This window comes from Poecile atricapillus, chromosome 3 (assembly GCF_030490865.1).
Source record: "Poecile atricapillus isolate bPoeAtr1 chromosome 3, bPoeAtr1.hap1, whole genome shotgun sequence".
In the NCBI taxonomy this organism is placed as follows: domain Eukaryota; kingdom Metazoa; phylum Chordata; class Aves; order Passeriformes; family Paridae; genus Poecile; species Poecile atricapillus.
Window position 1 is genome coordinate 56,048,141 of NC_081251.1, and position 26,976 is coordinate 56,075,116.

Consider the following 26,976-nt stretch of genomic DNA (forward strand, 5'->3'; position numbering starts at 1 on the left):
ACAGGTAGACATAGTCTTTTTCAGAATTAAGTCTTTAAGTGCAGTGTGTGAAAGTAGCATCCAGGACAATGAAGATGATCACAAAATCTGCTGAAGGAGAGGAATTTAGTAGAACAGTGATTTCATCCAGTATTTTCTCCCTTGTCGAATGCATATTAACGCATTGTAGAGGTCAGAGAGTGCGCAGTGTGCATTGCCTAGATGAGTTAACAAGATGAGTTAATGATTTAAGAAAACCCATATGCCTTGTAATATTTACACATTTTGACATCTCAGTTTTCCTGTTTAACACTGCAATAATGGACTTTTTAATCTAGGAGTTTAAAATACTCGATTTTGGAATGACTCTTTCCTTTGTGAGGTTTCCAGAAGGGTCCTACTTGGGCAGCTGGTGCTCCTTCTCTTTTCCAATCCTCCTGCCTCTGGTATCTGAGAGACCACGAGATTTGGACACAGATGGTACCACCATGCATGAGGTGCTACACCAAAATGTGAGGCACTAAGGCAGGATACAGGCAGCAGTTCAGGACTCCGAAAGTTGCTGTCAGTTTTGTATAAAGTGTGGGAAGAAGGTGACATTGCAAACGGTCCTCACTGGTGACAAAAGGGACAGACACAAGTCTACTGGTGAAACAGAGCTTTTCATCATGCTGGAGTAATTGCTTTGCACAAGTAATCAGGTAAGTTAAAACATCTGAAATCACCCACAGGAGAATAATTTTTTCTGCAAAAGGTAGCCATCTGGGAAGTGTCTAACAAGGTTACTAATTAAATGTGTTGATAAGGAATTTGACAAATACCCTTTGCACTTAATTTGCATTATGACACTTTGAGATTGCAGTAAAGTATATTCTGCTCCACTAGCCCTAACTCATAATCTGATTGGACAAGAGTATGAGGGACTTTTCTTATGCTTTCCTAATTTATCCATGACTTGGGTTCAAATAGAGTCCCTGTGGCCTCATTAACACATCTCATTTGCACATCACCCTCACTGGCTGGGAAATAGCTTTATGCTGTCTGTGATTAGAGCTGAGAGGAAGTAACCTGGGACCTCACTACTGTCACTGTGTTAGAGAAGGCCCTCTGTAAATAGAAGGCAAGGAGGCTTTTTGGGAAGGTGCCACCTTTAGGTAACAAGACACCAGAGGAAAAAGTTATTTCTGAAACTTTCTGAGTTGGGCCATGCACAAAGCTGGTTTATATTTTAGTTTATTAAGAACAAGGAGGACAGCCTTCTAGGTATAGGTGAAGGTCATCAGCAATCTGTATGTGGAAACTCCTTCTTCTGCAGAGAATAAATATTGGTGACTCCTTGGCTAGACTGGCTTGCCCAGAGAGTTTTTCATCTGTGCACTGAAAATTTCTTTTACTATTTCCACTTACACTAAATAGATTATGGTGGTCTTATGCAGCCACAATGCTTGGATGCCCTCTCCACTGGTTTTGGCTGGGTTTTGGTTTTTCTTTATAGTAGTTTGTGTGGTGTGGTGTTTTGGACTTGTGATGAAAACAATGTTGACAACATACACACAATCCCCATTTAAGTTAAGACTGAGCAGTGCTTGCACAGTATTTTAAAGGCCTTCTCTTTGAGTAGCCTGGGGGTGCACAGCAGTTTGGGAGGGGACATCTGACCCCAGCTGACCAGAGAGATGCTCCACACCATATGATGTGCTCAGCAATAAAAACCTTGGGGGAAGAAGGAGGAACTGGGGTGTTGGAAGTTGCAGCGTTTTTTCCTTAAGTAACCATTACACTTGGTGGAGCCCTGCTTTCCTTGAAATGTCTGAAGATCAGCTTTGCAGATGGGAAGTGGTGATTAATTCCTTGATTTGCTTTATTTGCATGTATGGCTTTTGTTCTACCTAGCAGAGTGTCTTTATCTGTATTTTTTCTTACTTCAGGATCATGTCTCTGGTTTCCATGGGTTTATAAGAATTAGCTTTACAGTAGGGTCCAGGCACTGTCTGTAGGGACATGCTCTATTTGAACTACAGTCTGTCCTGCAGGCAAGTTGGGATCCTACTCATTCACAAACTCCTGCAACCAGGAAACAATGCCTGAGAGATGCCACAATTTATGAAAAGAAAATTACCAACTGTGAACTCTGGTAGAGCTGGAATTGTCTGGAAACACAGTAGTATTTCCAGATTTTCAAGGAGATAGGACTTTAAAGAATAAAGGAAAAGAAAAAACTTCATTGACTTCCTGAAGGGACTACATTAATATGTGCTGATCTTACTAAATATACTTCAAAATGCCTTAGATGGATACCATTTGTCATAGAAGATCTATCTCTCATTCAATCAAAAATATGATCAGACAAAAGGAGGTATCACTTGGCAGCACTTCTGAAATTGTCACTTCAATTGAGATCAAACTGTCCAAGTGATCACACATTTTTATTTCAGAAAGCAACACTGAGGGTGAGAATTTTTACTACAGCAGGGCCAGACTCACTGGAGATGAAGGAAGAAAATAATTACCCATTATTTATCAGAAAGAGATTTTGAAAAATTTTATCTTATTTTATTTTTGTAAGTATTAAAGTAGTCATATTGTTATTAGCAAGGATCCACAGTAGAAGTGCCAATGTGGTGTATGTTTCATTGTTCCTTTTTATGTCATTTTTAGGAGGGAAAATTTTACAAGATAGCAATGGAACAGTAAAATACACAATTTCAGATCCTGATTCTTTGCCCTGCTGAAATGTATCATCATTCAAATTTTAAGCTTTTCAGCACAGAGTGTTTCAGTGCTCTACAAAGCACAGGAAACAAAGACAAGATACAGATATGATGCACTTTTACAAGGATTATGAAAGGAGGAAAGACTGCTGAGTATCGCTCTTACTTTAGTACAGTCATTAATTTCTCTCCATGGTCTCTCCTCAGATACTGATCATTTCCTGCCCATGCCCAGTACTGTTCCTTCATATTCCAGCTGAGTTCAACCATAAGATTTCTTCACAATTATCTATGTGCTTTCCTTGAAAGCTCTTACAGCATTTCCAGGAGACAAAATAACAATATGTCAAAGCTAAGAATAAAAGTTCTCTAAGATGGAAAGTAGCAAATATTTTACATCTGAACATCCATTAGATAGACATAATTTTCTGGCATTGTAAGGTGCAATGCAGCTTTTTTTCAATTGTTTTTCACTTCATACTTCATATTTTTTCTTGTCTTTGATCTTGTTAAACACGCTTTTGATCTCATTAAGTAGCAAAGCTTTTGAGTAACAAACTCATAAGTGACATGTTCTAGTTGAAATCGAAACAGAAAGAGCAGCACAGCCTTTCTCTGCCTCCCCTTCCCTCCATGCAGTGTGCTGGTATGGCTGGTTATTGGCCTGTTCTGAGGTCTGCACACACATGGAAAGGGAAGGACAAAACTTAGAGAGCTTTGGGTTGTTAGCCAAAGATGTCAAGAAATCCAAAGGAAAAGGTTTTCCTGCTCTTTCTAGAGGAGAACACAAATGAACACAAATACTGTAATACAAACACACCTTGTTCAAGAAATTAATCTGTTGTGTCAGAATATTTTTTTAATTATGAAGATCAGGGATATAAACTGCTGTAAGTTTTTTAAATGGAAGTCTTGCTCTTTCTGTGCATTGCAAATAAATAGATACAATCAAAACACCACATACAAAACCCAATCTGGAATGAAAGAATACATAAAGCATAATGGTTGTCTAACTACTTGAACTACATTTGGTAAATAGGCAAACAAATAGGTGTTTCCTTCCTTCACAGCTCTTACATCTGGGAGTTCAGCCTCCAGGCAAAAGTTCAAAGCCATGAATCCAACCATTTAAAGCACGTTAGTCTGAGAACAAATGAGTTCTGGAAGAGTCCTGTTGAAAAACTTTTCCAAACAGAATAATTTTCAATGCCCTGCGAAACCACATGTAAAAAAATGCATAAACAATTGGGTTAAATGTAGAATTTAAATAGCCAAACCAAACCAAAGCATCAATGAGAACAGGAGGTATCACATAATTCATAAACGGATTGGTAGCTGTAAAGAAGAAGAATGGAGTCCAGCAGATGAGAAACACTCCTATTATTATGCCTAAAGTCTTAGCGGCTTTCCTTTCTCTGCAGAATGAAATGTGCTGCTTCATTTCAAATTGCATTTTTTTTCTGCTAATTGCATCGATGGATCTTGCCTGCTTCTTGGCTACAGAGTATATTTTCCTATAGATGTACAGCATAACAAATCCAGGGATGTAAAAAGACACTACAGAGGCCACAATACCTGAAGTTTCGCTAAAAATGAGAAAGCATCCTCCTGCACAGCGGACATGATCATAAATCTTTTCTGCCCCTCTCAAGTTTAGGTCTAGAAAGATCATCCCAAAAGCAAAAGCAGCAGGGACCATCCAGCTTATACACACCATGACCACAATGACAAAAGTATTTATCTTTGATTTGTATCTTAAAGGGTCACACACGGCATAGTAGCGGTCAATGGATATGAAGGAAAGATGGAAGATAGAAGCTGTGCTCAGCATAATGTCCGTGCTCGTGTGGATCTTGCAGAAGAACTCCCCAAAGTACCAGCAGTGCTCAACAGAGCGCACCATACTGCAGGGCATGATAAAGAATCCCAGCAGGAAGTCTACGGTAGCCATTGAAAGGATCAGGAAATTTGTAGGCGTGTGGAGCTGCTTGAAATGTGATATTGAGATGATAACTGTCAAATTTCCAACCACTGTGGCCAGAATAATGCAAGCCATGAAGATGTACATGGAAATACGGATACTGTTTGACCAGCTGCTCCTTATGCAAGAGCCATTTACGGATTCACAGCACAATTGCATCCTTACTGAGGTCTCAAATCCACGTAGGTATGCAGGACAGGTACTGTTTTTTCTAATTCTGAGGTACATTTACAACTGATTTTCCATTTTCTAGATGGGAAGAGCTGCAGAGAGGAAAATAAAAAGGCATTGTAAACACCTTAATTTGGATGGATGTGTAGGATGTGTAGGAAATTCACATTTAAGAAGGATGGAAGTATTTTGTAATCGCATTTAGCAGAATGACACTTTTATCCTCTGACTTCCCTGGAAATGAAAATCTCCTTTGATGAAATAAACTCCATAATGGGGTGCACTCACACCAGGATAGCAGTGACCCTGAGAAGCCTGCACTGGGCAGTGCCTTTTCCAGTGGGCAGATGAGAAGCCCTTTTCAATATTTCCTGTTTCTGTTTTCAGTCCTAGTCTTCTTCATCAATATTGGCCAAAGTCCTGCATCTCCACTTTGCTCTCGAAAATCAGTAATTTTAAATTCTGAAGCTCCCTCAACTTCTTTATGAACTTTTTTGTAACTCTGAAACTTACAAGTCTAAAATGAAGGCTACAGCTGAGGAGTCCACGTGTGACCTCTCCTCCAGCCCTGTCCTGATAGTGATGACTGGACAGATCAAGTTTTACTGGAAAATCCTTGCAGGCTGTAGCTGTAAATAGAGATGCAAGGGGGAGATCTAAGAGAATAAAAAACGTTTCTGCCCTTTTGCTGACAAAATAGAATGGAATAATATGACTAATCTGAACCATTATCTGCTGTACAAGCAAATGTTTTTTTTTTTCTGTTGAGCTCTATTTTTTTTCAGTGCTAGTAGTTTAGCATTACTGTGAGAATTGATTATATTAATCTGTTTTTTAGCTAAGGCACAAACATGGAGAGAAACATTTTCAGAACACAGGTTTAGTTTGCATCTAAGGATAAAAATATCCTTGTCCTCATGTGTAGGCAGTAGCATGTCCCTTTTGCAAGTCACTCTTTTTATGAAAACTTTTAAGGAAAGTACTTAAGCACTTGGCAAGCAATATTTATTTTTGAAAAATCTGTTTTTCTTTTAAACAACAGAAAGATAGTGTTATTGTGAAAAATAGAGATCATTAGCATATGTTGTTCAGTAGCACTATCATTGTGGTATAAAATGGTTGTCAGAAAAATACTGACATGGCAATTCAGCCAGTACTGATTAAAACCACCTGCTTTGGGATTTAGTTGCCTCTGGTTATTCTGGATAGAACACAATAAAAAAAAATTCTTTCCCATATGAGACGAAATGTTACTACAAGCACACTGGAAGCTGAATGAACATAGACAAAAATCTACAGCTAGCAAAACCTTGACAGCTACAACTAGCAAACAGCCTTTGATATACAGGAGGATTTTGCAAGTAGGGCCAGGCAGTGGCACCCAAGTGCCAGCACTTCAAACCAAAGGTTCACCCAAAGGCACTGTCAGGAGTGGGGGACATATGGAGTCTATTTATGTACTGTTTGGGGTGCTTTTCACTTCCCCTTTTTTCTGCCTACTAATATTTAACACCATCTCTAGTATTTTTCACCTCATTTCAATTATCACTTCGTATACCTTTTCCTTCCATTTTTGTCAGCCTCTTCATATTTCTTTTCCTGCCTGTCATTCCTTCTTGCAGCACATTTGCACCCAAGGCAGAGAAAGCACAGCAAGATGAATATTTATTAACTCCAATTTTCAATTTTCAATTTTCACAGTAGAAAGAATTAAACATCAATTTAACTGTTTCTACTAGGCATCATTATAAAGGTTTTAAGCCCATTAAGAATGTAAATATGTCAGATAGATTTTTGAACTTCATTTGTTCTGTATAAAAATATAAATAAATTAAACAATTGTGGTAAAACAGTCTATGAAGACAATCAAAAAGGATTAACATGCTATCTTTAGTTTTTCTTAATATTTTAAAGATTAATAATTTCTCTGTTGTTTTCTGATAGATAAACTGTTTAGCCTAAAGAAATATGATCTGCCCTGAAAACAGGTTTTCTTAAAAAAGAAACAAAACCAGAGAATTTTTTTTATTTTTTAATAAAAATAAGTAGAAACCCAAACCAAAGGATGAAGCAAACTGAGATCAAGTGTGTGGTTTTGCATTACATTGAAATTAAATAAATCAAAGAGAATGTGGCAAACTGTTCAAGTGGGCTGAATTCTGAAGAAGTTTTCAAGAAGAAAGCAGAATGATTTCCTTCCATGTATAGTTACAAAGGTTAAAATCTAATAAAATGAAAATATGAAGAAGCATACTCTTAAAAACCTCTTCTCTTACCTTTATCACTTCATGCTGGGTAGAAGCCTGCTCTTGACAGTCATTTGTTTTCTGCTGGTTGAATGGCACTTCTTCCTTTTAAAGACCATCTCAAAAGGCTGCTGATCCTCTTCAGCACCATTACAGCTCTGGGCAACACAAATTTTGAGAGAACAGATGTTTAATCCACAGCTGGAGGAGCCTCCAGAAACCCCTGTGTATTACTGGGGAATGCTGGTGTGCTGAACAGATTCTGGGCTGTTTGACTCAATAGCAGCTGTTGATGTGAATAGTAGCTTGGACTGTTTATTTTGTCACACTTGTAGAGAACAAAATCATGGCTCATACTTGTTTAAGGGGCCTTATTTATACGTAAATTGAATAGATTTGAAGTACATTCACTTGTTCGATTAAATGCTGCGGTCATATTGTGAGCGGCCCAGTATTATCTAAGCAAAGAACAAAAGACACCATGTACTCTACCTCCTGTAAGCTTTTAAAATACAGCAAAAATACATAAGTATATCTTGGTTACAGCAGCATGTAAGATTTCCTTGAAAAGGTATAATGTAGACAGAGTGACACATGGTGTATTTATCAGCCTAGTTATGATTACTGAGCAAACAGATTTAATCTAGAAGCTCACCAGTTAACAGCTATTTGCAAGATACCACTGTTGAAAAAGTGTTTTAAGTAAACACCTATTATTGGCTGTACCAGAGTCATGGATGAGGAGCATCAATTTTTTGCTCCACAAAGGACTATGCAGCCTTTTAAAATGGTGATACTGCTGAATGTAAAAGAGCATTATTGTGATGACCATCAGCTAAAGCCCAGCTAAGATGGGTGCCTCAAAGGCATATTGGGTTAAGATAATACTTCTTGCAAGTTCTTCTGATGACCTGGGTTAGCCAATTTACTATGTTATGTGCACAAAAATTAAAATGGGTGCATACAACTCAGTTCTTTAATTTTTTTTTTTGGCGGCTGCTCTCGCAGACAGACTGGGGTTTTGCATAACAACTTTTCTTTGCTATAGTAAGACAGTTTGACAACTAAAAAAAGTGCAGAAACAATGATTAGGCTGAGAGAGAAACCACTGGAGAGCGTCAAGAGGATGTGTTGAGGAGAGGAGTCAGGTCTGATTCTTCAGAGCTGGGCAAAAGTGAAAAAGACATATTAGGTCCCAAATACTGGTCTGTGAAAGAGGCCTTCACCCTTCTGAGATGCTGTGTGCTTCCTCAGAGCCAGGCACTTCTTTTTGAGGAGTGAAAGTTTAGACCTTGGTAATTACTATCTTGACACATATACATTTTATAGGAAGGTAAAATTTAGGGGAACAAACCCATGTTACATTACTCTGTACAACTCGCTGTTACAAAGGAGTCTGGCAGGCAGCTCATTTTGGGCACTCAGTCCAAGGCCACCCAGGCATGCACACAGTGCTCTCTCACCACGCTCCATCCTCTCTCCCTTGAGTAACACAGGGCCAAAACTCAAGGGCATTTTCTGGAATGGCAGCTATGCTTCAAGTGTTTGTTCCAGAGGCACCTCCCTGGCAGCAACCCCTGGGGCTGGGAAGCCTTCTCCTGCCCTGAGCAGGTCTGCCTTGCTGCAGAGGGACAGGCAGCAGCCAGCCACGGAGTGTGGGTTTTGCTTTGCCTCCTTTTGTGCCCAGGCTGTGCATCTGGTCAGGGAGTGCTTCCCTCCATCTCCTGGCTTGCAATAAAATTGTGCTGCAAGGCCCACACACATTGGAACAGAGAGAGCCACAGGTCTAGGGGGAGATGTAAGCATGGGAATGATGGTATTTAACGGTGTGTTGGCTGAAAGTAAAGCAGGAGGTTTTGATAGATGAAGATAATTAAATAATTAAGCAGGCCAAATTGTCAACTAATTTAGAGTGAGAAAGAACACTGTGGTAGCAAGCTTTCACTCTGTTGGTGCAGATGCTTCAAGCAGGCATTTTCTTGTGCCTTCATGCTGTTATAAATTTGTATTGTGATATTGGCTTTCGCAGATGAATATTATATGTTAAATACTTTTTAGCTATGTATGTACTTTTTTCTTGTTAACAAGTTTTAAGCTTAAAAGAATTTCCTAGGTACAGGGCAAGGAAACCCCAGAGGGCAAGGACAGTGGGGCCCAAGCTGCTTATCAGGAGAACAATAGAGCCCAAACTGTTACCAGCAGAAGATGTGAAGCCCAGCTGCCTTCTAAGGAAGGATGAGAGGCCCGGACTGTTATCAACAAGTGACCATTTGCAAAAGAAAGGAAACCAAACTTCAAATAATGCTGACCAGCTAGAATAATGATGACCAGCAAAAAATATGCTGACCAGCAGAAAATAAAAAATCGTGCAAAAGCATGATCTAAGAAGGCAGAACTAGGGAGGAGGCACGCTTTGAATATGCATTAAACCTTCACAGCATGGGGGGATAAAAAGAGTGTTCCCAAGATACCAGGTGTGTTCCTGGCAACCCACCAGGGCACCCGGCCATTTTAACCCTTTGCTTTATTTCTTTTGTCTCCTAATTGTCTTTTTGTTTATATTAAATTCTTTTTATAATTTATTAAGTGAATCTCGTTTTTAATAATGCTGATGTGTATCATGGGAATATTCTCAGACACTCTACTTAAAATATCAAAGAGAAACATGTTTTTCTGAGAACTCAAAACACTCATAAACTGTCAGTGTTTAGCAGTCTTTTGAATCTGTAGTATATTAAAGCAGTTATAATCAAAATTTAAAGTAAAAATGTTTCTACAAAATTGTTGCCATGTCTTTTTTTATCTAAAAAAAAATAGATTTCTGCAGTAAGGGGTTTTCAGAGTTTTGGAAAACCAAGAAAGAGAGACATCACAATGTCTAGAATACTGTGGGTCATCTACTCTCCTTGTTTGTTTGTCTTTAATACATAAAGTAATTAAAATGGAAAACAGCACAGGAGGGAATGGAAATAGCACTTTTTTTAGACACCAAACCTATTTGAAAAATGTGTTGAAAAGTTATCATGTCCTTCTTACACAAAACCATGGAAAGACCACTGGAAATGGGAAAGAACAGAAAAGCACTTGAGAATGAGAACTTTTACTGTGAGAAAAAAGTCAGGAAAGCACTGGTTTCTACTGTGGTACATTTAGCTTACATTTCTGTGGGTACTCTTTGGTCAATCAGCAGAAAGTTTCTCATTGTCACACAGTTCACTTTAAAAACCATTTCTCTGTTAGGGGAACCATGGATTTATAAATGCTGGAGGCTGTAAGGTGACCCTATGGCTGAAGAGGAGTTTTGAAAGTGTATAACTCCACTCATCTTTTATTCAGTTCTCAAGAGAAAAAAAAAAAAAAATAGCACAATATTTTAAAAAAAAAAAAAAAATCTTCCTACGTTTCCATTCGTATGCTTGAAATCTAGGGGGAAATGTCCAAGTTCCCAACAAGCTATTAGTACAAAATAATTGTTTGTTTATAGGGGTTAAACAAGAAGATCTGGAAGCTACCAATCTGAATGCTACTTCTGCAAACCTGATACAATTCCACTGAAGACTGTCTGAAATTAGCCCAGATTTGTACCAGAGGAATTTGGAGAATAGATGAGATGACTGAGCTGTAGACCTTTTCCCATGGTTTTTATTCTTAGTTTTAGTGAAAGACATCTCTTTTCCTTGCCAAGTAAAGCCAGCTGTTTATACAGAGTAATGAAATGTTTGTGCTCTTTCTGCAAGTATAATCCTTAGGATAAGGACTGTAAATCCAAACTCCAATGAACATGCAAATCTCTGAAATATACAGAGGGGTAGGAGATTCCAACAAAATAATGTTTTAATAGCAAAGCAAAACACATCCACCCAAAGCCAAGAAACTATCTCAGCAAGGGGTGAGGGATTCTACCAGAATATATTTGGTAGACTCAGTAAGCAATGCCATAACACAGTCCATTGCCTTCACTCTGCACCAAAAGCTTCTCTCAGGGCTCCCGAGGGCAGCAGCAGCCCCTTGCCTCTCACTCCAGCAGGGCAAGTGAATCCTTGCAGCCACAGCACAGAGCAGAGGCACAGCAGGGCAGGTCCCTTGTGCCTTGCCAGTGCTTCTCAGCACCCATCAATCCAACAGGAGCAAACGGCGCTTACTGACTCTAACTGCTTTGTGGATATTTGCTGGCCTCTGAACAACACCTCCAAAAAGAAGGCAAACACAGAGGAGGGAGGCACTGAAGAGTGAAAAGATCCCATTCTGCATCCTTATGGCCCTCTAATAACTTCACAGAAAGGAAAGAACCTTACTCACAGGAGTTCAGAGCTGTCTGTGAAAAGACAGCTTTGCCCCCTAGCTATGTTTCTCTTTCAGCCATTGGGAATGAATGGCTTTTTAAATCATACTTTAAATCATACTTACTGCTGTTGGTGCTATTGATGTTTACTACAGAAAGAACAGTGCAGAACAACAGCTATTATCTTCAGTGCTAACCGTAGGAGATTCATCTTTGTAAGAAAATTATATCCCAGACTAGCATATTAGCAGCTCACCATACTCCAGACTGCATGTCTCGGGGATGATACAGCACAGGAGTCACTTCCTCATCACCAGCCGGCGCAGGCTGCAGATACAGCGTGGAACTGACTCATTCCACACCAATTCTCCCAACTAAGTGGCTGCATGCTTGGTCTGACTGCTCCACAGCCTGCTGGGAAAATCTCATCAACTGGATGACGTAAATCTTAAATATCCAGGAAAGATTAACATGTAATAAATCTATTCTGACACAAGCCACTAGCATATGCAACGACGAATCAATTTGAAGTAAGATAAAGCCAGGCTTCTTTCATGAAAAGAAGTATGCAAAGTGAAGGAAATATTTGTTATGGTCAAGGAACAGACAGAGCTAAAAGCACCGAACTGTTTTGAAGATTGCCCAATATTTCACTTCCTCCTTTCAGTTTTGTTTAATGTTGACAAACCTTAACACTTTCAGTTATCTTTAAAAATTTGATTTGCCTATCTCAGGCTGGATATTTTCCAAAAACTCTAAGCACAATACTTGGACAGTATCTGAAAAGAAGACTGATTAAAAGCTATTGCTTTCTTCCAATGAAAAATTTTGCTAGCTGTTTATTTATGATGCTCAGGTATTTATCTGATATGCTTTGGAGCAGGGACTTAAGAGCTGTTGCTTTCTTATTAATATACTTTTACCATACCAGAGAACTATACCTGCAGCTCATTGACAGCATCCCTCATCTTCAAACAATAGTTTGAGTATTGCCGTGGAACTCAAGAAGGATCATCCTTCCAGGAAAACATAATCCCAGAGAAAAGAGTTGACCCACTTTGGGTCAGTTTGTGTGTGCCACTTGGTGGGCTGCATAGGTGGAGAGCCAGGCCTTTCAGCTCCTTCCCAGAGGTTTCTCTGAGCCTGCAGTGGGACCTGTGAGGCTCAGGCTACAACTTCTCCCCTGGGTTTTGGGGTGGGAATAAGCTTGGGACTTAGGAAAATACGGCACTGGCAAAGTGGCAGAAAGGACATAAGGCTGAACTCAGAAGGACAGCTCACGGTGAAATGAAAGTCTTGAAATGTCACATTGTGGTCTAGAAGTGTGACTACTCTACTGGAAACCACTGAGAGCTAAAATTGCTACTCAAGACTTACATTTCAAAAAATTATGTCCTCTAGCTTGCCTTCTCACAGACTGTTCCCTGCTCCTTTCACAAATACTGGATTTGACTACAGTAGACACATGCTATTTTCCCAGAAATATTGAATCTGACTGTTTCTAGTAGTCCATTTGCAAGCCCAATAGGCTGCAGATGCCAGTGCTAATGCACTGTGGGCCGTTTTTTAAGGGGGCAGCCTGCCATCTTTTGCTTCTGCAGTCATTTCTTGCTGCAGGAAGCAGCAATGCTGTGAGTGAACATCAGTGGTATCACGGCACTGCAGAAACAGCAACACAACTAGTGCAGAAATTACCAGTGCCAGAGGCTGTACCCTTTCTTGCTGACCCTCTGCTCAGGAAGCCATGCCCGGGCAGCCCATTTCTTTTTTTTCACCAGAAAAGCTTTATTTACCTTGCCAGTAGGCGCTGTCTATCAATTGTTTATCAGGTCACTGAAGAAGAGGTAAGGGTGCACTGAAGTTGATTTGAACTTGATTTATGAATTGTTATTGGGTTCTCACTGACTAGGTAGCTCCTGCCAATATCCATAACACTGAGAGGGAACAGATGGCAACAGGAGGTTCAGATGTTTAAATGTTCCCCTACCAACTTGCATAACTTTTTGTTCATGCAGGTGAGGACTAGGGAAGAAAAAGCATCTCTCTTTTCTCCTCTCTCCCTTTTTTACCCCCTGTAGTCAATTTTGTTCTTGTCTGAAATTGTTATCAATTCTCTCTTCCATTTGCAAATGTTTGTAAGTCATCAAGATCTAATGATGAGCCTTGGCCAGAGAGGAATACAGGTCACATCCTTGGTGACAGAACAGACAACGATCTATAAGAAAAGGCTCAGCAGGAAACAACTGGCATTGTAATAATCCCTTGGCAAAATACAGGCATGGTTACATTAAGTCTTACACAATCCTCAAGTACAAGAGGTTTCTGGTTTTGATTAGTCTAATGCTGAATTTGGAAGAATTCCTCCAAAGAGAAGTTAATGTTAACATGAATAAACAACTAAAAGGCCTAATGTAACATTAAAGACAGTCTCATAAACTCTTCAACAAACAAATGTTTAAGCCTGTTGCTAGGTAATGATGATTGATTAAACTTAAGCTTTTATGTATACACAATCTTCATACATACAGACATTTGATACTCCTAAAATACAGCTAATTGACACTAGTTATAAATATTTTTTTACTCACACCTGCCAAAAGCTTTCTGTCTTTCAGTAGCTACCAGGAAGTACCTCATTATCTATTGATGGCCATGTTTTCAGAGCTTGCTCTTCCCTCCTGTATCTCAGTGTCAGATATACTTGATTTCTTCTTAGGCAAGAATAATTCTTCTCTTTTAAAAAAGTGTTCCCATGAATTAATTACAATGTGTTTTCACCATTTGTTTATGGTAGCGATTGCAGCCAACTTGGCATAAGAACATCTCTGAGAAAATTGGAGAAGTCAACCACATAATGAGAAGGGGATGGGAAAAAAAAAAGGCTTGTACATATTTTTGATCAATTTTTGTACACTTTGTCAGCTGGGTGACAAAGTACTGAGAATTTCAAGGATCAGTGCACCTAACCTTTGTCAGGATGGGAGCTATATCAGTCACTATCTCTGAACTCATCAGGTCAAAGTTAAGGATTTCCAACCAAAACTAAACGCAGTCAAGTTTTGTGAGACTCTCCCTGCTTTGTATACCCCTTCCTAATCTTGCATCCCAACACTATCACAGCTCCCAGACTATGAGGTCATCAATTCACTTTAACAGTAGAAGCAGCAAATGAAGATGAATAGACAAAGTTAAAATCATGCAGTTACAATGTATTTCCTACATTGTACATATTTGTAGTAGAAATTGATTTCATGAGAATATCTGAACAGAAAATGGATTATTTCCCTTGAAACTTTGTAGTAATGAGTTACAAGAAATATTTTAATACTTTCACAGGTGCTATTTTTTTTTTTCTGGACTGAAAGAGAAAATAACATAGTGCTATCAGTATGCAAAGTTTCTGTTTCACCAATCAGCTGTGTCTGATTCACAGGCAGACTACACTTGGTAATGCTATCATGCTCATCTGTGGCTTCAGTCAGAGGTACTGTTTGTCTACAGTATTAAAAATTAATTTTTAGAAGGTGTACTATAATTACTTCTCTTTTGGGGCTCCATGACATCTCATGGTCCATCACAAGCCACAGAGAAGCATTCCTGTATTAGCTGTGGTAAATCTTATTATAACTGCTGCTCTCTATTGACCTAGGCAAGTTATTTCTCTTTTTCAACTTTGTTGCCCTGATGGTGGACAGTGGCATTGCAAATACTGTCTGGATGAAGTGGGGTTATAATTCAATTGTTGGTTAATTAGAAATTCTGCAGTTCAAATTCAGGTCATTGTCATTCTCTCTGTCACTCACTACACCTGCACTGATTCAATGTACCTAGGAATGGTGTCCCATACTGTCAGTAATTCACCCATAACATGAGTTTTTCATAAACATTTAGCTTTGAATTACTTGGTCTAAAAGTCGCATGGCCTCTGATTGTACCTCATTTAATGCATAGCTTGAGGTCATGATGACTTAAATATATGTGCAAGGACATGGCTGAAGAGTCCTCTCTTTAAAACTCCAGATTATTAAGATTTTGTTTCTCTATTTTTTCCCAAGGCCTCCCTATATTAATTCAACATGTAAAATAAAGTATTCAGTAAAATATGTTCAATTTTACTCAAAGCTTCCCCAAAATTGTTACCAGTTTTATGTAAGTTAGCTGCAAAGTTTGGATCATATTTGTTTAAATGGAATATTTTTCTAACTTCATCTGAAGTCTTGCATCAATAAAATCTATTATGAATTTGTTTTTCTTTCTGTGTGGTTAGAAACACTGTGGACAGGTGGGTCTTGTTTGCTTTGGCCAGCATCAAGGTGTAAGGAAGAAATATTGATGTATGAAGAGCATGTTTTTCCAGCTCAGAGAGGAATGGGTCTCATTATGATACCATCTGTAGCAGCTTTTGGGGTGGGGTCATTGATGTGAATTACTTATAAATTAATTTGACATTTCTACTCTGGCACATCTGTCCTAGAGTCAGTTAATACTGCTGCTGTTAAAGACAAATGCCATTTGTTGCATCAGGCATTCATTACCTCTCTGCTTCTCTATTCTGAATGCTTCTGTAATTTGCGTAATTTGAAATTTCCTTTTATTACAAAACCTCATATTTTGTTAACTGAACTTTGTCTATTCACTTGTGAGCACCAGTCACTCAGGTGAAGATCTGGTTGGTTTCTCCAACCCCTTCAGGGAATCCTCTCCCAAAGTGGGGTTCATGGTTCTTGTGTATTGAAATGATGGAGCTATTCTGCAACAGTCCATGCAACTTCATCCTCTGCTTGTCCAGAATCTTTCTTTGACATCAGAAATGGGAAAGGGCTTAATAAACTCCTCAGTGGTTTGTTGTATGAAACCCTTGGAACCCTCTCAGGGAGAGAAAAGTTGTGCATCACATCTCAAAAACTGCAGGTCAGCCATTCTTCAGTGTAATTTTAGTGTAATTTTCAAAGAATCCTGGACTCCTGCACTGCTAATGGATGAGATACGAGAGTCCTTTCCTGATATCTTATATTTAACTAGCAATATTAATTGTATCCTACCTGTGTCCAGCTCTGACAACTCGAGACAGTCAGCTCTGCACATACCTGGGAAGTACCCAGAACTTCAGAAATGACAGCAAGCAATGTGTGAGAGATTTTTGTGTTCTGTTGTGAGGTGCTGAACAAGGAACCAGCAAGCACAACTTAGAATCCCTGTCTGTTCCAAAAAACTGCTCACAAGTGGTACAGTTCTCCCACTGAGTGCAAGTTCAGCTGTTTTATTTCCAGGATGAAAAAAACTCCCAGAAAGAGCCCCTGAAATTGCACGCTGAGAAGCTGCAGCACGGGGGGAAATCAGGAATCATGTGATATATGATTCCAACAACTTCTGGATAACATACATGGGTGTGCATGATGCAAGCCACAGAGTGTTTCTTACATGCCATATTTATCACAGTTCAGTGCTAACCTTGGTGCAGGCTGTAAGAATGGCAGTAGATGCAAAATGCTATGGGATAAGCGTGGAGGTAGGGACCACTCCAAGGCGTATTTGATGCAAACAAAGCTCTTTTTGCTCCATATCAAGATAGGCAGACATGAGGCCCAGGGCTGCTAAATTGGATCATTGCTAGAAATCCAAAATAAGGCCCATTTTTCACACTACAGGGTGAAATGTGTTTCAGGTGCTAAAAGACTGCCTATTTCATATATCCTAACAGTTTTGAAGAAATTACCCGTATACCCAGAAGGTGTTGGAGTACTGTGTTTATATGGTAAGTTGGATGTGAAGTGCACTGGACCCAGCACCCATCTGCCACGTTTGAAGAGGTGCAAGATCAGAGGGACTGCAGAACTGGATGTGCTTTATGACCTTAGCCAGACCCAATACCTGGGTATTGTACCAATACCAGGGCTGTGGAGGACCACCTTCTCTCTCTATGATTGCACCTAAGATAATTTCAAATCTGATTTTCTCTTTATTGCAGAGTACCTTGGTCAGAATGAGGCCAAGGCTCATTGAGTGTTAAGTAGGCCCTGTTGATTGGGCTGTAAGGCTGAAAAATGCAGAAACCTAATGATTATACATTAGTCCAAAAATTAGGAAGGGGCAAAAGGGACAGAAAGGCTTTCTTGGAGCGAATTTATTCTCCAGTAAAATGACAAACTACATTTCATAGATTTTGATATGTTTTATTTCTACTGTAATCTTAGTAATCTATATGCTATCTTGGGGAAACAAAATTTCTGATTAAAAGGTTCATGTGACAGATCATGCATACTAAAAAATAATTGCACTGGCTCAAGCACTGTTAAAAAGGCATGCACAGCAGAGCAAACACACCATTTTCTCCCAAATAAGCCCAACTGCCACAGCCGCTGAGCAGAAACGCAGTATTGCAGAACAGGAATCATACAGGGCAACTGCTGTGGTTCAGGAGAAAATTCCCCTCCTGTAAGTGTGTAACTCCTAAGGAGGTACTTTATGGGGAAATTCGCAGAGGATGTGGCTGGTCCTTCTCATAAAGTCTTCCAAAAAGTGTCGCAGTTAGGAGCGGTTTCGATGTGCCGCGCTTGCTGTTCAAACGCCCGTCACGTAGCACCTGGTGGGAAAGAGAAAGAACAGCACAAACAGTGAACTAACAGAGCAGCAACATTGCATAGTATAGAAAGAATAGACCTTAGATGCTGAATATTTTGATGCAACACTTTTAAAAACAGTCACATGTTTGTGAAAGAAAAGAGAATTCTCTCTGGCTCTGCCATAGCTTCCCATTATAGTCTTCCCACATTTCCTTGGACCCAGAAGTCCTTAAACCTTCCTCCGTCTTGGGAAAAAAGTATCATTTTCTCCACCTTATAAGTAGGTGAATAACTAATTTGGTAGGTTCTCTTTAGTTACTCATACAAGGCAACTAAGGTTATATACATATCTAGGACATATTTGAAACATTTTTTGATTTGTAGTCCCCAAAACATTTTTCAGATGGAAATAGAGAATTTCGAGCTACTGGCCATATGTAGCTTATCTTAGTTACTTTTAACATATCAATTTGAAATCACTGTTCAGAAAATGTGAACACCTGCAACTAATTTTTTTGCCTCTGTGACAAAGGGTAAGCATGTATTTGTAAAGAAAATACAATCTATTGTTTTAAAATTAGACCATGATCATATTTTTAGCATACCAATAAGTTCTTTGATGTGTCCATTTTTAAAGAAGTCTCATTCAAAAACATGTATGAAGGATGAACAATGCTTTTCAATTTCCTTTTTAAAAAAAATCATCCTTTGTTTCCCCTAAAAATTTCAGGTCTTCCTCACTGTCTTCATTGTCTCTTGTAAGCTGTTCAATGCTTCTTCCAAATCAATTAGGATTTCATCTAGCCTACTGCATAAAACTAACCAAAGGTTTATGAATGAAAACATCTTTTGGCAAAAAAAAAAAAAAAAAAAAAAAAAGAACCGCAAATAAAAAAAAATGAGCCCCACAAACCCCTCAAAAATCACTTTTAACATTCTTAACTGTATAGACTCTCTACTCTTACACATGATACTTCTAATTGATTTTTCTTGTTTGGATAATTTCTCAGAGTATTTTATTTCTTTTTCTCCTAAAATGCCCATCATGAGAAAAATGTAGAAAATAGCTCCTTGAAAGCTGCAGTTTATTCATTTGTGACCTGAAGTGGGAAAGCAGATTTGCTAAAGAAAGCACTGAAGAGATTTTCAACTCCAGGACTGTATGTTCTCATCAGTAAGGATTGATTCAATCCACCTGTTCCAGTCTGTCCCCTTGGGTTACAGTCTGTAGGACCAAAGAAAGTGGTTCTTGGATGGGACCTTGCTGCCAGATCAGTTTTCAGCTCCACAACGTGAAAAACCTTGCAACAAACAGCTCCAGGGTGTCCCATTACCTGGAACTCCCCGGGGGCCAGCTGCACCCCGCTGTACAGCACTTCTGGGAAGACGTAGCTGGTGCCAAATGTGCCGCTGAGGGAGAACATCTCAAATTTGGTCTGAGCCGTCTCCACGGGCTGCCCACATGTGCTCAGGTTTGTGCTGGGGCACTTGAGCAGACTGCAGATCTGTGGGGAGGAGACACAAAGGCAAAACATCACTCAACTTTCAGCAATCATGAGCTGGATTTGATAGCAAGAAAAGTTCCCAGGATGCAGTAATGGACAAATGTTTCTAGGTGGTTGGCATGTGGCCACACTCACCTCTAAAAATGCAATTACCTGCCAATGGTACTTTATGACAGAACCGTGAAGCCCATCAAATGCACCCAGGACATAAACTTCATCTTTCCTCTTGTTTGACATCTGATAAACTAGATGACAGCAAAGGTCTCCTTGGCAAACAGTGTAATTTCCATCCTTGTGCTTGAGTTCACTGAAAGTGAATATATCCTTCCGGACAGCTCCGGAGAAAGTGTCGTTTTCTCCAGGAAATTTCTTGATGCTGGTGGCATACAAACTCCAGTTGATGGCAGGAGGGTAGGTGGGGGAAAGACGGGGGTGTGTTCTCATCTCTGCTAGCAGGAGCCGTCCCTCCTCGGTGGCACTGTCATAGTGGTAGGTGGCAGGTCCTTCTGGCGTGAACAGCCCACTGCCTGCCAAGGACACCACCAGCCCTCCGTTAGCCAGCACCACACAGCACGGCTTGGCAGGGGTGCCAGTCACCCCCACACCACACTGGCACTGTTTTTTCAGTGATACTTTTTTCATTCAATATGTTACTGAGAGTTTTGGAATCATTTTAAAGCACAGAACAGCTAAAATACCCATCCTAGTATTAAAACGTTGGTTCATTTAAAAATAAATCATAGCTGTCAGAGTGGGATATTTGACAAAGGAGGCAATCATGGGGGAAGTTATGTTCCACTGAAGGAAATACAGGGCTGTGGCCTAAACTCAGCCCAGTCTATTCAGGGCAGGCAAAAATGTTCCTCTGTAGTTTTCACTTTGCTTCAAGGGAGGATAACAGGTGCAGCTACACAATTTTTTCATTTACTAGAGGAAAAAAAAGGCAGCAAATATATATTCAGAGAAAAGCAAAACATAGTATCTGTAAATCTTCAGCAGCCACAAAAAAAAAAGAGAACGTTTTATTCCGTATACAAGAGGAATCTTCCTTTCGGTTTTACAATATTAGGCTCTGATTAAAAGGGTTTTTTTCTCCATTAAGTGTTGATTGAATTTTAAACAGAAAATGCTGCCTCTAGACAAGAGACTGCAAATTTAAGTGAAACTTTGTGCGCTTTTTGAAATAAAATTTCACATTTAAGTTATCAAAACTGAATGTCATGGGCTTTCTATTTTTACCCTTTTCAGAACATTCAACATTTTCTTACCTCAAGTTGTTTGCTACATTCAGTACCAAAATCGCAAAGATCTTTACTCCAATTAAAACATTGCTTTTCAGAGACTTCACTATGTCTAAAACATTTCTGCCTGCTTCTGAATCTGGGAACAATTTCCCTGTTCCTGAAAGCAACTCACCTGTCATTGCCATGCTGGTGTTGTGAGTATTTGCTGAAAGTAAATTAACACGCATGCCCATAGCCCAAGCAGAGTGAAACTCAATTGCAGTCAGAAAGGGCAGGACATTCATCCAAGCTGTTGGGAAGAGCACGGTGTCCACCTGCATCTTGCTCACCAGAACCACGGCAGGCTCATAGAAAAGGATGTCAAAGCAAGTGAAAGTGCCAAACTTCCCAAAAGGAGTCTCAAAGATGACAGCTTCTGGCTCTTTTGGGTAATTAAACTGAGTTTCACCTCTAAACAGATTGTACTGCAGGTAAAGAAAATGGCATATTAGAAACTGAAAATAAGGCAAGGTTATGAACAGCTTTTGCATCTGAGATAGGCTTTAATGCAAAACTGGGAGTTGAGCTACCTGAGCTGGCTGGCACGGCTGGTTTGTATCCATCCAGCTGGCCCTCCCTCCCAAAAATGGGGTGGCTGTTCCACATCTACCCTCCTGAAAGCAATGCCCAGTATTGGGCATTATATTTAGCAGTATTAGCTGCTAAACTCCAAGACCAAGGGCCAAGATGTTCCATGCAAAAGCACTGTCTAGGTTTGCTATGAATGTGCCAAGGAAAAGATAATGTTCACTGAGTATGGAAAATTCTGTCACTGATTCTTTGCCATTTACTGTCATAAACCTAGCACTCAAGTGTTTGGCAGCTGGCATGCATTCTGCAGCTACAGTGCTCCTGGGAATAATTTGCCTGACTGGCCAAGCAATTGCTTGGTTTTCCTTCTGGCCATAAGATCATCAAATCATCCTGGATTAGTTGTCACTTTATAATAATGTAAAATTCTTGTATAAACCATCTGAAATTGGTGCCAGAGGGTTGAAAAATATGTTGATAATAAATTAGATGTTGATGCTGAAGCACATCCTTGCCTTATGGTAACGAGCCACCAGTTTCCCCTGTGTGTCAAACACAACATCCGTATTGTACTGGTAGCGACCGTCCCTGGGGCAGTCGGGATCGCTGGAGTCACACGGCTTCTTGTCCCCGATATTTGCAACCACATAGATGGAGTTATTTCTGGCCATGCAGCTGAGTCGTTCCTGCACTGGTGCTGGACCAAATCTAAAGTATTTTAGAGAAAGAAAAAAAAATTTTTAGAAGTTTAAGTGCCCATGTAGAAGTAAGGCATTCAGTACTCTATTAACTGCACATCCCCAGATGCTGGAAAAGTAATAGATCAAATCATAGTTTCTGTTCATTTTCTTCCCTGTTCATAGTATCATTTTAAATGACCAGTCTCTTTTATCTTTAAAAAATGGTCTCCCTGTGTTCTTCTTTCCTGTACCCTTTACAATGTTATTTTCTGTGTAGATAGAATTCCCAGCCAACATGCATGCAAAGATGTGGAGAGCTTCACAAAGCACAGGCAAGAATAAATCAGTACAGAGATATAAATCTTAAACAGCTTAAAAGCAAATTATCAAGCAGCTCTAAGCCCTGATTCAGAAGACAATTTTAGCCTTTTTTAAAAATCACTATCTGTAAGCCTTTAGTAAAAAGCGGGCAAAGCATTTACAGAGCTGAGGACTCCTGAAATCTAGCTTCATAAGGCCTCAGAAGCAAGCATAAAAGCTTAGCTAAGACATGGACTTGGTCTTTTTGGTGTCCCCAGGTGACACACATTGAGACCACCTCTGTGTGTAACACAGCAGACTGCAAGTGGCTGTATTTCCAAAAGATATTTCTTTCAGATCTGGATTAGTATTTTGTGCAACTGGGTTTTGAAATCAATCTGCCACCTGAACTGAGGACTGAATCAGCTTGTCTGATCTATGCATCTAAATGATAACAAATTAGATTCTACTTATAGAAGGTTTTCACAAGTGATCTGAATTGATAAAGTTGTGCATGTTTTAAAAATAATTATTTTGCCTAAAACATCCTCATTTTTGTCCCTTTGCAAATAAAGCTGTCTCAGTGCTTTTTAGCTGACATATTCCCATTACCATTTAATTAAGACCTCTTTTTGACGCATCTCAATTCTACAGTACTTGTGATTTTATATAGATTAAAGAATTAGCAGTTCTCAGTAATTTAGTGTGAGCTGCTCAAGACTCCATGAGATACAGGTTGAAGTCACCTAAACCACCACAGAAGGAATCACCTTGAGGGGTCAGTGCAGGGAATCCAATTCACCACTGGATCTGGGATATCCTCCAGGTAGGGGTAGATGGATTCTCTTGTGAATCGCCAGCCATAGATGCCGTCTTCAGGAGTCACGATGATGTGGGCACCCTGTCACAACAGGCTCCGTTTAAAGGTCACCCACCAGCAGATAACCAGGAGGGCCAGCAGGAACAGAAAACACTGATGGACAACCCTGACGGTACCCCTCGTACCTGCTGGGCAGCTTCCTTGATGGCCCCTTCCAGGACATCCATGTTTTTGTTCATCAGGGCCAAAGCACTGTCGGGAGAAACAGGCTCCTCAGTGGGACCTGGCAGGATGACGGCGTGCTCGTAGACAGCTGCCATGAAGGTGTCAGAGGCAAGGGCCTGAAGGGCTGCGAGTGCAAACAGCACTGCGGGCAGGAGAGCCTGGGAAGGGAGCATGGCTGCAGCCTCCCAGCTCCTGGATTAACATGAGGAATATAAATCAGAGAGAAAGAGGAGGAGTAAAGACTAATACATTTACTTTGGAAGTAAACTTCTGTTAAGTAATCTCAGAAGCTACAGTATATTTCTGCCAAAAAGTCATAGAAACTCTTCTAGGAATTTGACCTTGTTTCCAATATGAAATGTTTTAAACAAAAGTAGAACAAAAGGCTAAGAGAGCTTGTCAGAAGCCATGTTAATCTACAGGGGGTCCACTGGAAGGAGCACTTGCACATTTCATTTGCACATCCCTCTCCAGGCTTTTAAATCCATCTCGGGGCAAGCCTAGGCTCCTGTTTAGGATACACTACTCCATACCTCCATACTGCACAAGGCTTCCATCAGTGAAAACTTCAGCCAGTGCTGAAGACAGATCACCTGTGTGGGGTACAGCCCTCCTGCTTCAGAGTGCAAATAATTCAGCGATGTTTATGAGATGTGTGGTCCCACCACACCTCCTGCTTTTGGCTAATGACTTATTATAGTTCAAGTGGGTGCCTTGAGAGTGTCCTCCCCACTGGGCTCACACTGCAGTATAAAGTGTCCCTTTGCTGACCTCTCTGCCTAGAGCTAAAAGACTAGCTTTTTTTGTGAGAAAGAATTCAAAACCACAATTTTTTCTTTATGATGGTGTAATAAATATAGTTATGAATAAAAATTCGTAAAGACCTAAATAAATATATCTGTAGTATAATAACATGAGAAAATAAAAAATATAGTGTGACTAGGGATTCCTCCCTAGATTCAGCTGCAAACATCCATTTTAGAGAGAACAATTCTACCGGCATCGGGATAATGATCCTAGTCAGCGCCCATCAGCCTAAAAGAATAAGCAGGACATGGGCCATCAGGCTGGACAAAAGAAACAAGCCCGGACGAGATACTCATCACCGGACCTGAGCACCCCGCCTGACAAGCTGCAGGTGGGGAGCAATCAAACTAGACAAAGAAAGAAGCCCAGTCGAGATATTCATCGGCCCCAACCCCGGAGCCAACCACTCCGTCCTGATGGCCTAAACCAGGATGAAATCAAGGAACATCCAGGACCTTTTTACATATGAGGAGACTCTGCCCCACTGTCTATTGATTCAGTTCCCGGTTCCAGGAAATCCATTCTACCAACCATCAAGACACTCTGTTGAACAGTAACTGCTCGGAGTTTTGGCCTCAGGGCACAAAACCCCTATAAGAACCCCGGACTGCAGCCCATACGGTGTGGATTTGGGAACACCTATACCTTGGGTATAGACCCCTGTCCACCCAGCGCTACGCTGACCTATTTATTGTGGTTTTTCTCTTTCGTTGCAGGTGCTTAAATTGTTTTATAATAAATTGCTTTTTATTGACCTTATTTTGCCATTGCATTTATAACAATGGTCCTTCCAAAAGGAAGTTTTTGTACAATAAGCAACTTGAAATTTCTTATGGAAAGCAGTGTTTTTTACTCATGGAAATAAATTTTTACCACAGTATTTTCTACAGTTTCAGATGAACCCTACAAAGGACCTGTGGTATATCAGTGAGGGTAAAGGAATGTAACCTGACTCGTCATTTATCACTTAGCAAGAAATAAAAAAAATCCTTCTTTCTCCTCACAAAATCTTCCTCTTCACTATGTAGTGTCACCCAAAAGAATGATTCTTCTCCATCAGCACCAAGGCCTCCTCAGGAGAAGCCAACACTTTGTCTAGCCTATGATTCTAAAACACCATTGTGCTTACAGATGGCTGCAACATCTGTGTCCAGGGCACAGGTCTCCAGAGCAGCCAACACAAAGCACAGCAGAGGCACAAGTTTTAGGAAGCCCCATGTCTGGAGCCTGGAATTCACCCAAGAGGAAGTCACAGGAAAGCAAAGGCAGGGGACTTTAAAAAGGAAGTCTTGTACAAAAGCCGGGAATTCCCCAGGGTGGCTGAAAGCTGACACCCAGTAATCACCCTATCCGGAAAGACTCAGTATCAAAGGCAAGAGAGCTGCCAGCATTGCGCAATTCTGCCTCACAGCAACAGCCGGGAAGTCACTGAGAAGTCACCACTGTGCTGCAGCTGAAGAAACATGTTATCTACCAGATATACAAAAAAATCAGGCATAGTATTGCTGTAGTAGCACCGTTCAAGGCAAGCCTGGGTCCCAGAAGGAAAACAACTTTGGGAAATCTCAGCAGAGACCAACATGGACACATTCCTGCCCAGACTCAAGGACATGAGGTGCAGGCATGGCTAGAGGAGGCAGGTGGCCAGGCCCCAGCATAGGGAGTACCTGTGCCACCCCAGCTCAGCACAGCTCAGAGTCGCAGGGACTTTGGGGGCTGCTGCATATCCTGCTGGGGGAGCTCCCGGGCAGGCTGGTTGTCTGAGCAAAACCATCAGCACACCCACCACTCAATTACCAAGTTCTGAAGATCTCTGGTCCCCAAAGGTCTCTGTAGGAAGACTGTGGTGAATAGGACACACAATTTCTAGATTTTGCCTACTGCAATGTACTTTCCTATATCCACAGGTCACTCCAGCAGAAATCTTGAAGCGAAAGCTGCATGTGCACAAAAATCACTTGTATCTAGCGCCCGTTTCTTACCTTCTTTGGTTCTGACTCAGCAGTCAGGTAACAAAAAGGTTTTTTCTGCACTGCCCTCGAAGAAGTGTTTACTGTTATCAGTGGTTACACACAGCCTTGTCTTTATACAGAGTGAGTTGGTATGTGGGCAAGGGGTGGATTTGCATAGGATTACTTTCTGTATGCTTGACTCACTTCTCACAATAACACATTTCACAATGATAAGTGTTATGCAATCTCTGTAGAGAAAAGAATTCAGTGTCATTATGGTTTCTGCCAGTCTTCTGTAGGAAAATACTCAACATCCAAATATACCTTAAGCAGACCACAATGGCCTTGAACCAAATCCTGGATTCAAGATACTCACCGTATTCAGGGCTGGGATTCTACACTACCTGCACACACATTCCATTATCCAGAGGACTGGCATCAGCAGTGAACAAACTTGAAGAAGCCACCTCTTAGCTTTGAGACTTGCCACGCACTCCTGCTGAATCCTTTCTGCAAGATGAGACCTTCTCAGGTGCCATAACTTCCCTTAAATCCAGATCCTTTCCTTGGGAGAGGGTTGTAGTATCACCCACCAGCTTGCCTGGGGACAAATACAGTGTCTGCACTGAGTTTGTACCCATGGGAAGAGGACTACACTGGATAATCTCTTGCTGGACTGAGATCAGTCTGTGGTGGTCACACAGTAACTGATTCAAACAGTGAACAAGGTTTTAAGACAGTGTGGCTTTAGCAGCAATAATGTTGAGCTTCCATGACTCAGAGCACATTGTCTGGGGCTTTTGATAAACATGTCATTATGTGAGACATGTCACTGTTATGTCTCATGTGAATATCTATTTACATTTGGAAACAAAAAAAGTCATATGGCGCACAGCAGCCATAATCAGGTAATCAGTGCTGGGGTTTGGAGAGTATTTGC

The 26,976-nt window shown here is 40.4% G+C and overlaps 2 protein-coding genes across 2 annotated transcripts; both read right to left on the minus strand.

The window, feature by feature from the left end:
• Window positions 1-3,384: 3,384 nt before the first annotated feature.
• TAAR1 (trace amine associated receptor 1) lies at window positions 3,385-11,721 on the minus strand. The gene is made up of 3 exons (XM_058835562.1): window positions 11,627-11,721; window positions 7,119-7,246; window positions 3,385-4,934 (listed from the first exon to the last, which is right to left on the minus strand). The coding sequence occupies exon 3, from the start codon at window positions 4,897-4,899 to the stop codon at window positions 3,829-3,831; it is 1,071 nt and encodes a 356-aa protein (XP_058691545.1). The 5' UTR covers window positions 4,900-4,934; window positions 7,119-7,246; window positions 11,627-11,721; the 3' UTR covers window positions 3,385-3,828.
• A 5,808-nt stretch (window positions 11,722-17,529) lies between these two features.
• LOC131577272 (pantetheinase-like) lies at window positions 17,530-26,278 on the minus strand. Its single transcript, XM_058834933.1, has 8 exons — window positions 26,067-26,278; window positions 23,238-23,469; window positions 23,003-23,133; window positions 21,768-21,960; window positions 20,855-21,146; window positions 19,592-19,965; window positions 19,268-19,438; window positions 17,530-17,953 (listed from the first exon to the last, which is right to left on the minus strand). The coding sequence occupies exons 2-8, from the start codon at window positions 23,448-23,450 to the stop codon at window positions 17,834-17,836; spliced, it is 1,494 nt and encodes a 497-aa protein (XP_058690916.1). The 5' UTR covers window positions 23,451-23,469; window positions 26,067-26,278; the 3' UTR covers window positions 17,530-17,833.
• Between the last annotated feature and the right edge of the window lie 698 nt (window positions 26,279-26,976).

What these genes read in the sequence shown, in the direction of transcription:
- TAAR1 (XM_058835562.1), bottom strand. Translation starts at nt 4,899, where the DNA reads ATGTACCTCAGAATTAGAAAAAACAGTACCTGTCCTGCATACCTACGT.
- LOC131577272 (XM_058834933.1), bottom strand. Translation starts at nt 23,450, where the DNA reads ATGCTCCCTTCCCAGGCTCTCCTGCCCGCAGTGCTGTTTGCACTCGCA. An exon ending in CCCTGCACTGACCCCTCAAG is followed by an intron (nt 21,961 to 23,002) that starts GTGATTCCTTCT and finishes AAAATACTTTAG; the next exon opens with ATTTGGTCCAGCACCAGTGC. An exon ending in TGGTGGCTCGTTACCATAAG is followed by an intron (nt 21,147 to 21,767) that starts GCAAGGATGTGC and finishes CTTTACCTGCAG; the next exon opens with TACAATCTGTTTAGAGGTGA.